General features: G+C 35.9%; 1 protein-coding gene across 3 annotated transcripts in view; it reads left to right on the top strand.

Moving 5' to 3' along the window:
- The window catches only part of Gria3 (glutamate receptor, ionotropic, AMPA 3), a 286749-nt gene that overhangs the window by 256769 nt on the left and 14875 nt on the right, over positions 1–15105 (top strand). For 2 of the 3 annotated variants that reach the window (XM_013018079.1, XM_013018081.1), the window contains exon 13: positions 3841–4088. In XM_013018079.1, coding sequence (XP_012873533.1) covers positions 3841–4088 — 248 coding nt within the window. Of the gene's footprint in view, positions 1–3840; positions 4089–4648; positions 4764–15105 lie in introns of all 3 variants that reach the window. The other variant, XM_013018080.1, reaches the window with a different exon arrangement.

The raw sequence follows: 15105 nt of genomic DNA, 5'->3' as shown, positions 1-15105 counted from the left end.
TGGGCCAAACCAAAGAGGGTCCAACTACCTCTCTATAAAGATACAAAATATATGCCCAGAACAATATTTTCTATAATGTTTAAAAATTGGAATTAACATGAGTCCTTTAACAAGGAATTGGGATTTTTAGGAATCACCATACTGATCTTCATAGTAGCTGTACTAGTTTATATTCCCCCCAAAAGATTTCCCTGTATGAGCATACAAGTGCTTCTGTTGTTTTCTGATGTATAATTCATTTGGGATATATATCCAAGAGTGGTACTGGTGGATCACAGAGTAGTTTTTAGTTTTTGAGGAACCTCCATATTGATTTCCTTAGTGGTTATACCAACTTACATTCCCAACAACATTATATACGGCTTCCTTTATCCCCACATCCTCTCCAGATTTTATTTGTGTTCCTGATTATGACAATTCTGTCTGGAATGAAGTAGAATCTCAGTGTTGTTTTAATTATATTTCCTTTATGGCTGGGGATATTGAACACTTCTTCATGCATTCATTTGTCAAGTACTTTCAGATGATTGAACCAAGTAAGAGTCAATCCCTCTTCTTGTCAGTTCTCTTGAAAACTGTTTCTTCAATTACTCAAAAACTAAAAATCCATATGGTCCTGCTATGACACTCTTGGATATCTATATGAAGGAATGCAAATTAGTATATAATAAAGACATGTTTGCACCCATGTTTATTGCAGAATTATTCACAACAGCCACGCTATGAAATCCATTTAATAGTCTAACAACTTACAAATCAATAAAGAAAATGTGACATATACACAATTGAGTATTATTCAGTCACAAAGAATGATATTGTCTTTACAGGAAAATTGATAGAACCAAAGATCATTATGTTGAATGATATAAGCCCAGAAAGACAAATATCACATGTTTTCATATACATGCAAAATCTAGACATAATAATAACAATATGATAATGGTGGTGGTAAAAGGGAAGGGGAGCTATTGAGACTGGGAAGGAGTAAGGATGGTCAGCGTGAATACTATCAAAATTCATTATATATATGTGTGTGTATGTGAAAATAACATAATGGCAGCCACTGAAAATTGTAAAAATTGGAGGTGGAGGCTAAAGGGTCTAAGAAACTTTAAAATAAGGGTGGAATTTTATCAAAGTACATTATATGAATAGGTGGAAATATCACAATGGAGCTCTTTGTAAAATTAATATATGCTAGTAAAAAGGTGAATTGGATAAACAAAATATAGTGCATTCTTAAATTGAAGTGTTTTACAGCCAATTATGTTTTTTAAAGCCTAAAGTGGTACAAGAAAGTAATGAAAAGCTATGGTAAATAATGCTGCAATAAACATAGTTGTGCTGGTAGCTTTAGCATGGTCTTGTTTGTGATCATTTGGGTAAATGCCCAAAAGTGGGATTGCTGGGTCATAGGGGAGCTCTATGTGGAGTTTTTTGAGGAACTTCCATACCCCTCAGTAGATGAATGGATCAAGAAAACGTGGTATATATACACAATGGAATTCTATGCCTCCATCAGAAAGAATGGCATGGCCCCATTTGTTAGGAAATGGAAAGACTTGAAAAAAATATATTAAGTGAAGTAAGCCAGGCCCAAAGAAACATAGGTCCCATGGTTTCTCTTATTTGCAATAACTAGTATATGTCTGAGACAAGCAGAAATGGTCAGGTAAGTTGATGTTAAGAGAAATGAACCCCAAGATAAGTACTCAAATGTTTTTTTTTCTTTCTTGCTATTGCTTCTAACATATTTATAAGATGATTTCTTTGTTGCTTTGTATGTCCCTCCCCGACAATATGACCCCTGTTTTCACTGTATTTGATGTTGGTATACTTTGTGGAGGGGAAGGGAAAAAACAAATTGTTTAAATAGGGATACAGGTGGACCCACTGCAACAATGAGATGTACAAGATGTTATGTCGAAAATGAACTTTACAACTTTGGTGGGGGGGAGGAGGATTGGGGGGGCGAGGGGAGGATGGGAAGGGATGGTACGGGGAAACAAAGGAAGAGGCAACAATGCTTGATAAGAAATGCACTCATTACCTTGCCCATGTAATTGTAACCCCTCTGTACGGTATTTTCACAATAAAAATAAATAAATAAAGCTGCTCCAAAACCAAAAAAAGAAAAGGAAAGAAAGTAATGAAAAGCAAGTTAGGATAGTGGTTATTTTCAGTGAATGGGAGAGATACACAGATAGGGAGGACAGATAATCAGCTTTCAACCAAATACATAATGTTTTATTTCTTTTTTTCTTTTTTTAATTTTTATTTATTTTTTATTGTGAAAATACTGTACAGAGGGGTTACAATTACATGGGCAAGATAATGAGTACATAATGTTTTATTTCTATTGATTGTACATAATATTTAATTTCTTTGTAGCAAGTACATTGTACATAATATTTAACTTCTTTGTGGCAAGTTTTTGCATTATTGTTATGTATTTCTGTGTACTTCCAATAACAAGAAGCCAACAGGAGTTTTTAATCTCTTGTGGTGAAACATATAGGAGTGTCATATATATTTCTAGACTCTCCAATTTAAGAGATATACTATCAATTGGAATGAATCTATGTGTGAAAGACCAAGGTGTGAGAAGTCTAGAAAAAAAAACTATCAGTCCATGAAGTGTCACCTAATAAAGAGGTCGAGAGAACATAATAAAAGCCTTGCAGTATTTGAAGGATCATCTTAAAGAATAAGAAGCAGAATTTTTTTTACATAGCATATGCAGTAGTGCTAAAGAGTGGGGGTTACAGAGGAACAAAGATCATCTCAGAATAATGAAGTATTTTCTTACAATAATTGATATCCCATGCTGATATAGGCTGATTACAAAGATTGCACACTTCCAATGACATTGTCAGGATAATGCAGGATAAGCACAAAAGAGAATAACACTGGGGAATATTTCTTCATTGAAAGAAAGATTGAAATAAGGAACTGTTGTACAAACTACATTGTAAACAATTACTGGAATCATAAAACCAATTCAGTGGGCTATGGATAGCATAAAGTGAATTGGATATACAAGCCAAATTATGAAAATAGCCTAGGTGCCCATTAACAATGAATGAGTAAAGAAAATGTGCTGTACAGACACAATGGAGTTTTAGTCAGTCATTAGGAAGTACGAAATTATAGTGTTTACTGGAAAATGGATTGTTGAGCAAGATCAACCAGACTGAAAAAGACACATTTTACATATTTTCTCTCATTTGTGGAATCTAGAGGGAAAAGCAAAAACACTAAACTCATTGAAGTAAAAGGGAGATGAAAGGGGAAGGGAAAATGTGGGAGGAAGAGGGACCTAGAAGCAATAGTAAGAGCACAGGTAAATATGATCAAAGATCATTATATGTCCATATGATACAAATGCTAATAAAATAAAATGAGTTTCAAATACCTCAGAGCAACAAACATAGCAAAGGTGAGTGTGGTTTTGAATATGTTGACAAGTGTCTATTAGGTTTCAGTGTAACTTTTTCTTTTTTTTAATGTGGATTGTATTCAGAAATGTTTGAGCTAGGCACCCATGGCTCATGTCTGTAATCCTAGCTACTCAGGAGGCTGAGATCTAAGAATCACAGTTCAAAGCTAGCCCAGCCACAAGAGTCTCCTTGAGAGTCTTATACTCTTATCTCTAATGAACTACTCAAAAATCCTGGAAGTGGTACTGTGGTTCAAGTGATAGAGCGCTAACCTTGAGCACATTGAGGCTCAGAGACAGTGCTCCAGGACTAGCAAAAAAAAAATGTTTGAAAAGAACTACAAGGAAGCCTCTTCCAGAATTCTGATCTGCCAGTTTGAAGTAATCTCTCTTTGTTGCAGAGATCCAAAATTGCCGTGTATGAGAAAATGTGGTCTTACATGAAATCGGCAGAGCCATCTGTGTTTACCAAAACAACAGCAGATGGGGTGGCCCGAGTGCGGAAGTCCAAGGGAAAGTTCGCCTTCCTGCTGGAGTCAACCATGAATGAGTACATTGAGCAGAGAAAACCGTGTGACACGATGAAAGTTGGTGGAAATCTGGATTCCAAAGGCTATGGTGTGGCAACCCCTAAAGGCTCAGCATTAAGGTGGGTGGAATAATATAACAATATCCGTGTTGTTATAGTATTCCACCTACCCTGATGCATTTTGTTGTCATTTTCTTTCTTGTGGATTTTGAGGTAACTTTTTTAAAGTTTAAAATCTACAATATTCCATGGAGTTAAATAAGACGGTAAATTATGGTTTCATCTATTTAATGCATCCATTTTTTAATGTTCTCTCTCTATGTTGTCCTCTCTGACTGTTTGTTGCTGTTTTAATTTTACAGTTCAACGGCTTTTTCAATTTAAATGGTAAAAGCCAAGTTATGGTGCCATATGTGACGAATGTTAATTGCATGGATGTGGTGTTCTTGTTACTTTTTTTCTCAAAGACAATTTCCCCATCCCGCACACTTCAGTTTTGAGCAAATGTTATCCTCCATGCCACCTTCCAATATTTAACCCTGTATTTGCTGTACAGACATTTTTATAGCTCCACGTTCTGTGAAATTTAGCCAATTTGTCCTCTTGTGCTCCTTTTTATACGTTAACGATTTCCTAAGCATTTGTGCATTTTCTTACAAGTTATGTTTTATCGTTTCAAGAAATGCTGTTAACCTGGCAGTATTAAAACTGAATGAGCAAGGCCTCTTGGACAAATTGAAAAACAAATGGTGGTACGACAAAGGAGAGTGCGGCAGCGGGGGCGGTGACTCCAAGGTCAGCCTCAATGTCACCACAACCGGGTACCCTTAGTGACGAGTAATCGGCAAGACTGTTATCTTATTATTGAGGAGAGAGCACAAGACTCACACATAAAGTGGAATGACTAGGTTATTCCCCTGCCTGGCAGCTTTGGGAACTAGAAAGACTTTAGGGCTCTGCCCACACATTTGATCTAACTTGGGTCACTTCTTAAACTCCCAGACAGAGACTCCCTCACCACACACTCCTTCCTTTCCCTCACACAACCGACCCGTTGCCTGAGGAAAGCAATAATATGGGTTACAATGCCCTAGGCTTTCAAGAACCCAAGGCTTTCCTGAGACTCCCCACTTGTCTCATTTGAGTAGTGTGAGGACTCAGTTCCATCTACTAAAAAGTCCAGGATATAATCAGTTTGTTTTCTCTACGATATGCTCAAAGAGTTTGGCTGATTGTACAGGGATGATTTCTTCAATTATGTGTATGAGTGATGACATGATGTTCTCTATATGTGATGGCCCATTTAAGCAGGCCCCACTTAACTTGAAAACCTAATAAACAATATCAATTTCAAGTTAAATGGGGTCTTTCTTTAATAGGTTACCACATACAGAGACTTTGCAAAGACTTGTTGTGTATTTAACCAAGTGCGTCACCTAACTGTGATACTAAGTGTGTGTAAATTCCTGATTTGGCTTCTCCTTAGCCATGTTCTTGGTTCAGGTAGGTCTGATTGTTATCCAGGCTGCCATCATGAGAAAACCCATCTTACTTGGCATTGCTTTGGTTCCTAAAACTCTTCTGGGCTAGAATGAATGAATAATCATCAACCAAGCAACAAGAAATAGAGACTCAGAAGCCAAGATATCAAGTCATGGAAAGACATATTGGGTAAGTACAGGAGAGGACCTGAAAACAGAATCCTCCGTGACCCAAGGGGCATAAGAATGATATTGAAGCATGTGATGTCACCTCTTGTACAACCAAGATACCATGGGCATCTTAAGGTGAAGAAAAGTGTTTCCCAACCACACAGCAACAGACAGGCAAGCCAAAAAACTTTTCTCCTTCAGACACAATGATTGTACCTCTGCTTCTCTCTTCCCCTCTCCATCCCTCAGGATCCTGGCAAAACAAGTTAGTTTGCCAGTCTTCAGTAGCCTATATTTGGAAACATTGATCCAGAGCACTTCCAAAGAACTAAATTTAAATACAACTGACTTCAGCTTATAATCTTACCAGACATTGGCATGGCCTTCTATTGTAAAACCTTGATTAACGAGAACTCACCCAACTAGTACCCCAACTTTCCCCCCTTTCAGAACTTCACATTGATGAGACAGCATCAGTAGTACCCAAAAAGAAGACCTCAAGGAATTGATTTTTTAAATAATTTTCCAAGACATAGCCTGTGGTTAAGTCACATTCAGCTGGCTCTGCTATAACTTCTCTCCATCTGGATTGACCCTCAGACATTAGAGGCTGCTTCCCTGGGGCAAGAAAATGGATACAAGCATTTTAAGAAAACATGTTGCTAGCCAAGAATGAAACAAAATGAGAATTCTTATTGAAAATTCCATTCATCCCTTATGGATTCCAATTAATCAAGGTTTTACTATGTGTACAAAGCAGTAATTTCCTTTCCTACCAATGTGAACTGATGACATTGACAATTTAGCCAAGGTTTGGGGTTATTTGATTTTTTTTTACAATGGCTAATGTGACACCCCAAGTATTTAGCACCTTCTTCCTGGTCTTTTTCTCATGATATTAAGCAGGCCACCAAGAACCTAACTGTATCACTGAAGTAAATGGCAAAAAGAAAATTGAGTTGGATTGGCTACATTGCTCTCAGGAACTCATCATGCATATTCAGCATGGTTTAAAAGGCGCCATGGACTGTATCAAGATGACTTTAAATAATCCACATGATGCGAGTGCCCAGAAGTTTTCAAATAACTAAACGTTTGATGTTAGATAAATTAAAAAATTGCATGTATTGGGCTGAAATTTTACCTTTCACCTAGATGTTTTGGTATCATGAAGACCCCAAAACTTTATTCCAGCTATTTGCTAATTACAGCCATCAATCAAGCTCTTTTTTTCCTCAGCTAGTACTGCCTCAAAGTTGTCTTAAAACAACTAATTTTGTTGCCAGATCACAATTTCCAGATTATCTGAATTTTGATATGCGAATATAAATTACTTTAATAGATCCTACATGTTTCAAACTTCTTTGACTATAGTGCTACCTTGTAGGAATCTTTTCAAATCATTTTTCTTGATCATTCCTTCAGCCAACCTTTTGAAATGTGTCAACCCCTTTCTCAACTATGGATAATATTTTTTATCAAGTCTGTGTGCATCCAATGCATATTTTATGCATGGATTACCAAGGAGCTTGCCTTTATCTTCTTCCTTCTTGCTATCCACTGTTCTCTGAGAGTGAGCAAGAAAGGGGGCAAGAAATGAACTTGACCTGTCCACCCCTAGTTAGTGATGATGCTAAACTCAAATCAGTAATGGAGGAAGAATTGGTAATGAAGCCTCCTTAAGTTGAAGCTCTATAATCAATCATTTCTGATAAACTAGACAGGGGCTAGTTTATAAATTAACTTTACATTTTTAGGGATAGGGACAAGAGAAGTTTGTTAAGCAAATGAAGAGTTTAGACTAGATTGTCAATTCACTTTTTCCTTAAGAGAACAAACCCTGTTAAATTTAATGGAAACACTTATTAGATAACCATATTCTTTATAAATCTGCTAAAATAGTTCTCACAAGGAGCTCTACTAAGGCAATACTTTGTAGACACTTTGAATTACAAAATAGTTAAAATCATAAAAGGGTCATTCTTCAGGCTTATTTTGTAATTCAACCCTTTACTTATTCAATCTATCCCCTCTGTTAGTCCAAATCAATGAAATTTTACAATACTAACAAAATGGCTTGATAATTATACTTCTTTATTTTATCCCATCCCAAGTTAGCATGACAATTGACTATTGAACATAGTGTTATTTTACAGAGACAGAGAGACCCAGACATAATGGTGACTTTGAAAAGGTCATACAGCTAATGCTGTCACAAATCTCTGCTGCCTTTCAGGGTCACCTCTTGTGATAAAATTGCAGGATGGCAATTCATTGCATCTACCCAGTCAGTGAGCAATGTGAATCTGATTGCATGTGATATGTTTCCATAAGAATCAGACTCGTCACCTTCATGAGATCATTTCCAAAAGTGTGTCAACTCCATCTAATCATGAAGTGGCAATAATAGAAAGCCCATTTTAGGGATAACCTATGGAATGTGTGACAAACATGCTTCAAAATTGTCATGATCATGGAAAAGAAAAATAAAGATTGAGAACCACATGGAAGGAGAAGATACAATGATTAACTACAACGAAGTCTTTTGAACTAGATCTCATCTCAGAACCCCCCCCAAAAAATATTGAAATATAAATGAAGCCTGTAGTTTAATACTGTATAGCAATAATTTTAGTTTCAATTGTACTATTCTTATATGTTAACATGGGGGAAAGATGGATGGAAGTTACTCATAAACTCTGTAGTCTAAAGGTTTAAAAAAAAAAGAATCAGGCTCGTTCTCAACTACTTTGGTTAGTAGGCAAATGGCATATTTAAGTCATTCCAGTTCTCATTGCTGATTACTAAAAATGACAGTAACCCACAAACATGGCATTTGCAAGTACCTTTGCTTTTTGAGAAATGTTTTCACACCTATTATCTCTGAAACCACAAGAGGAAGAAATACCTGTAGTATTTATTTCTCTGTCTCCCTCCTGCAACATTTAAATAATGATAAATTAGCAATTGTGTTAAACTGTTGACTTTTTCTCTCTGGCATGAGACATTATACATTCTATGCCCATTCTAGAAATCCAGCATCCTATGCAAAAGTAAAAATTAAAAAAACAGCAAGTCTGAAGGCTGTTGTAAATGTACACATGCTTAAACTAATGTAATAGATATTCTATTTATTTTTTTATGTAAGGAATTAAGGACAGGTTAGTCTCTGAGGCAACATCTGTACCAGACCTACAAGCTAAACCTCAAATATTGTTTATCTTTACCAATTTACCAAACTTAGGCTAATGAAGCAAAACAGATATCTGTCCTTAATGGACTATTAATGTATAACAAAGATTGAAAATTCAACCTGTGATTTGGAGATTTTAACTTGCAAATCACACTTTTGTGTTAGTGTTTATTACAATTGGTCTGCAAGTGCTGTGATTAGCTCAGTAAACTATAATCAGGTTCCAGGGGCTCATACCTATAATTCTAGTTACTTAAGAGTTTGAGAACTGAGGATCCCAGTTTGAAACCAGCCAGGGCCAGAAAGTCCATGAGACTCTTATCTCCAACTAACCCACCAAAAAGCTGGAAGTGGAGCTGTGGCTCAAGTGGTAAAGTGACAGCCTTGAGCAAAAAGGGTAAGGGAAAGCACCAGGCTTTGTGTTCAAACCCCAGGACTGACACAAAAAAAATGTCAACAAACTTATCAATAACAAACCCAGATAATCAGGGGCTGTGTGACATAACTATTGAAACTTTGCTGTAAACCACAGCAGAATGGAGACTCAGCTGGTAAGCCTCTTTCCATAGCTATCACCCTCAAAAGGTTTACATTTTTCTGATCATCCATCCATTCAGTTCATTCCCTTAATCTTATGTAAAGGATATAAGCTTAGGTTTCCCATCTTGCTTTAACTTACTAGAAGAAATTAATTCAGTTAATTCAGCACTTGTGATTAGATAACAAATTATTACAATCATTAACGTACCTGGCCCTACATTGGTACCTGGTTTTAATAGGGACTTAAATCCACTTCCAATGTCAGTATTTTCTGAGGTGAAAACAAACAATGTCAGTATTTTCCGAGGTGAAAAGCAACACATACTGTATTGCTTTAATGAATACTGAACAGAATATTTAAGTAGGACCATTCTGGGCTTATTAACTACAATGAAATTTTTACAGTGAGGGAATTGCCTTAACTTGTAAAGTGTACGGAAAAGTAAAAACAAGGAAGCAACATTCAGATAAACTTCCTACTTAAATAATTGATAGAATCATTATGACTTTAAAGACTATTGAAAAGAAATGCAGTTGAAATACACAGGAGCAAGAAGAAATTGATCAATGTGATAACATTGGGCAAACCCTAGAGAATTATTTTAATAGATTCAAAAATTGTCTGCAATTAAAATTACGTGTGTTTCCTCTGATATGGGTACTGTTGTAGTACCTTAAAAGTTTGTTCTCTTAAGAAATTCAAACATCTTCCTCCTCCCTATCCCTAAAAAGGTATTTTTAATTCCAATGTATTTTCTTAGGAAGTCTTTTATTCAAATATAGCAAAACATGATTCTTTTAGACAGCCTATTTCCAAATTCCCTCAGCTCCTAGTTGGCATTACATATAGGAATGAGGTTGCAACTGTATTTCCTGTGAGCATAAACGATATCTTCAGTTTTTATGTATTTTTCTTTCCTCCTCCTTCTCCTCCTCCTTTTCCTCCTCTTCCTCCTCCTCTTCCTCCTCCTCTCCTTCTCCTTCTCCTTCTCCTTCTCCTTCTCCTTCTCCTTCTCCTTCTCCTTCTCCTTCTTCTTCATTTGTCTACAATTCTCTTCTACTATGCCACCATCTCTAAATCACTTCTCTCCACACCCAGAATTTTTTTTGACATTCTTGGGCCTTAGGTAATGGATATGAATCTGCATCTACCTTTCCCTGCAACAAAATGGACCTTGTACTGGCAGGAGCCATTCCTCAAGGTAGACATTTTGGATATACAGAGTTAAGATGGATCCCAATGACTATTTGACACTGTTACATGTGTAGGCAAGAACCATTACAGATTGATGGCACTTCCTGGGCCTAGCAGAAGTTCCTGTGAATCCCCAACACTCTGGTTTGAGATCAAGGAGTAGGGTGAGTATATTATGCTCTTCGTTGGTTTGCATGTTTCTGTACTGATACTGCCTCCTGGAAGTATGAAGAAACTGACAGTTTTCTTCCCTGGTAGTGACTAAATGTGCTCCTTGAACTTACTCAGGTCTTTCTCCCAAGAACACATCCTCATTTTCTCTCAAATGTCTGCTTCAATCAAAGGATACATTTCCTTAAGAACTGAACCAGTACAAGTGGCTGCCAAAACCATTGATTTTGCCAAATGTTGTTAAGGAATAAATTCTACCACCGGAAAAAATGTAATCCAGAAAGAAAATATTCCTAATTATTCATTCTTTGATTTTTTTTAATTGACTGTGTGGCCTTAACATTTCTATGATTAGGACATGGTTGTTCGCCTTTGGTGTTATCCTGATAAAATGAATGTGTTTCTTATTGACAAATACTGACCAAATGTCCAACATCAGAGGAACAAAGAGCAGAAATAGTGAAAAGCCTGAAGGTAAGAATGCTGTTATGCAATGGTCAAGAGGAAAGACATCGTTGCATTGACAAAGATTGAAATGGTGCATATCAGTGCTTTTTCTGCCCCTCGAAGACCAAATCATTTGGTTTCATTTCACTTGGAGAGGTTATAGGACCACACTGTCTGAAAGGTAGGACAGCCATGGAAAAGGAGCAAGAAAGATTTGATGTGACTGAAATATTTGGTTAAGGTGGGAGTTTGGGTTGGTGGAGCTGGGAGGGGGGAAATTTTTCTCTTATGGAGAGCAATTGAAATTCATTCTCTTTTGAATTTTTAGAGAGCGGTATAGCATTTGGCCCTTGGCACATTAGGTTGATACTCATTGGTCAGAGGTGGCAAAAATGTGGTCCAAGTATTGGACTTATCTTTTTGCTTAATTTTATCTGGCACTGAAGCAAATATGTCTCAAAACCTAGACTTAATGCAATAGCATATTTTGCTTTTAAACACAGTCACATATATACACATATATATGCTATATGCATATGTATATATGCATACATATACACACTCTACATATATGTGTATGTATACACACAGAAACACACATACACCATAAGACTACTAGAATGTCCTATCTAGCATCACTGCTAGGAGTGCAGGTGTAAAGTGTGGATGATAGAATGTATGCCAGAAGAGGGTGTTATATACCATTGACATGACAATCAATAGCCAACTTTCAGAACTGATTATAGACACAATTTGTTACAGTCTACAGTTGAATATAAGTTATGTCTGATTGGGTTTGTCCATGATTTATGCTAAGAAATAGCTATTAGAGGGAAAAAAAGAAGATGGTGCTCTCCATGAAACACCAATACATCTTTTGCCTAGATTCAAGGGAAGGATCTAGATTGTCTTCAGAAACACTCATTACCTCAATTTCTAATAAACTCAAGTAATACATATGTACAACATTAGGGACTGAAAGCTGTGGCCTAATATTTTCAGAAAGATACCTTCAGAATACTAAACATCTCAGTTTGTAACCTCTGTTGGTGCCATTGAAATGAATTTTAAAACCACATTTACATATAATAAAACTATCAAATTTGATAGCTTGAATTTTTAATAGATGTTAAAAATAGATTTCTCTTTTTTAAGTTAATTTACTTGATAGTTATCATAAAGGTGATGTACACAGGGATGACAACTATATAACTCAAGTAATGAGTATATTTCCTTTTGTACAGTATCTTCTCTTCCCTCAGTCTCTTCCAGAAAAGTAGAATTTTCAAATAATTCATACCAATTACATTTTTGGGAAAATACCTATGTCCATACTTTAACCCAAATTGATATATTCAGCATAGTATCTCCCTTCATCCCATTTTCTCTGTTAAATACAAACTGGATAACAAATATTCCCAGAAAAAATAAGCTAAATGAAATAACTCAAAACCAGTAATGAATTTGAATTTCCATTCTAGAGGTAGATGCTGGACAAAGGTCTATTCTGGCAGAAATCCATCAGAGAAATTAACCTGTGGGCTATTTCTTTCCATTTAAAAGCACATCATATGGAAATGTCACTGACTTTACCCACATATCACTAAGTTGCTTCTGGAGCTGCTATGTTAGCAACAACAACTCATCAGAAGGTTTCAGTCACTATCATTGGTAGACCCTTAGTAAAATGACCCATAATTTTCAACTCCAAATGTTATATGTATGCATTATTGAATTAGTTCTTTGCAATTACCTTAAATTCTGATCCAATTAGAACGATGTTAAATAGGTATAAGCTACATTTGTGAACTACATGGTTATAATACTCTCTCAGAGATGGTTCTAACAGCCAACCATTGTAAATTCTGCAAATCATTGTACCCACCCTTGTAGAATGAGAATCATTTGGGTGGCTAGTGCCTAGTGACACCAGTGGCTATATGTGCACCTGTTCCCAGGGTGTGGAGAAAGCGGAGGCTAAGACTGAAATTGTTTAAGCCCTCATTCTCCTGAAATCCTCCATGTAAAAACTGTGAAAAAAATAGGATAGTGTCTTTTTGTTTATCTCAAGATACCAGCACATGGCTTCCAACAGCTGCCAATAGGCAGATAAATTTTTTGACTGCCCACATTTCAAATTTCAGAAAATAATGTGAAGGACCACATAGAAAATTCTATCATTTGACAAAGATTCTTCTCTTGCACCATCATTAATTGGCTTCAGCTAAATAAAGACCAACCTGCGCAGAGATGTCTGTGCCTGCTTATACATGCCTGTTATATTATGAGCACTGCTCAGGCTTCTCCAGAAAAGCTTGGCATGAATGACTGAGAAAAGGTGACTCATCACCATGTGAGTGATTAAGAAAGGTAACTTGTTATTATGAAAACCTGACATACCTTCAGTTTAAAAAGTCAGGGAGTGGAGGATGACTATTTTTCCCTCCATTGGGTTGAAGATACTTCTGAAAAATTCAAGTAAGCACTAGATAGGAAGAAGCAAGTGTTGGTAACTTGAAACAAGATTTTGCAAGTAGGATAGGAAGAAGGAAGGACTTCCTGCTTGGGTTGGGAACAATTTTATTCAAATTTCTTTTACTTCTCTGTGATTTTATTTTTCTCTCTAACTTACATATTTATACATACACCTATCCCTCCTAAGAGCACAGTTGAAGATCTTCTGGAATCATGAATTAAACAAGCATATATTTGATGTTTAGATGTCACCTCAGAAAGGAGATGAACATATTAAAAGTAGACTATATTTCACAGTCTCTCAGGTAGATAAATCATACTAGATTTATCTGAATTCCTATATTTTTCAGGCTGATAACCATGTTAGTAGTATAAATTCTTATCTTGACCCTTCCAGGATCACCAGATTATTTAGAAGAATCAAATGGGCAATTGATCCACAAACTAAACTGTTGGAACCCAACTTTGTTTCAAGCAACTTTATCTAAGCATTTCCTGAAATCAGAATTTTTAAATAAATTATGATGCTCTTTCAGAATACATAAACTCTTGTTTTGGTTTTTACATAAACAATATCTACCTTTATCGAAAAACAACAACAATGGCATTCTTACCTTAAAGTTCTCTTTTTATGGAAAGGTTGCCATCATTGAAATAGCATTGATTCTTTGAAATGGCCAGTTGGTATATTCCAGCAATGGAGCCGAGAATCTAGACAGCCATCACCCGGAGAAGAGCACAGATTTTGTAGCTGAGTTGTTGCCAGATATGGATGGCAGAGATAAGAAGAAATTTGTATTAACTAGTCATGTTTTCTTCAAAAAAATAAAAATATCTAAGTCCTTTATATTTCAATATTATTTCTACATTAAAAACTAAACAATTGTCACTCCATCACTAACCCTCACATTTAGAATCTACATGCTGACATGACTACCTAATTCACATTGGCTCAACTCTCAATATCTATTCAACAATCACATGAATTTTTATGATTTGCATGCCATTGAGCATATTCTTCTTAGGGAAACTTTATATTCTTCCCCTACCTATAAACATGTTTAAACAAAACAGAATGAAGAGTTATAGTGTGTAAATAATCTTTTCTTCATTCTCATTTCTAAGGAAGATTTGTATTTCAACAAAGCATTTTTCTCAAACTTAAACATGTGAATGTTCTCACAGTAAAATTTCAGATATTGATAAAGAAAATATGTTTGACAGGGGGACATTCGTAGATCCTTTGAAATTCTATCCTAAAGCCCTTGTATTTTTTTCTCTTAGTATAGTGACCCATGTATTTGTCTTATGAGGGCTCTACTTACCAAAAACTTCTAGCAAGCCCCTCAAAGAGATAATACTTGACCAATTTCCATGATAAAAATCTAACCTACTTTGTTTAATTCTTTCTGTCCTCTATTGAGGTGAGTACAATAAATATTTCTGACTTATAATTCTCTCAGG

Source organism: Dipodomys ordii, unplaced genomic scaffold, assembly GCF_000151885.1.
Source record: "Dipodomys ordii isolate 6190 unplaced genomic scaffold, Dord_2.0 Scaffold38, whole genome shotgun sequence".
NCBI lineage: Eukaryota > Metazoa > Chordata > Mammalia > Rodentia > Heteromyidae > Dipodomys > Dipodomys ordii.
This window is presented reverse-complemented; position numbering and strand designations above follow the sequence as displayed.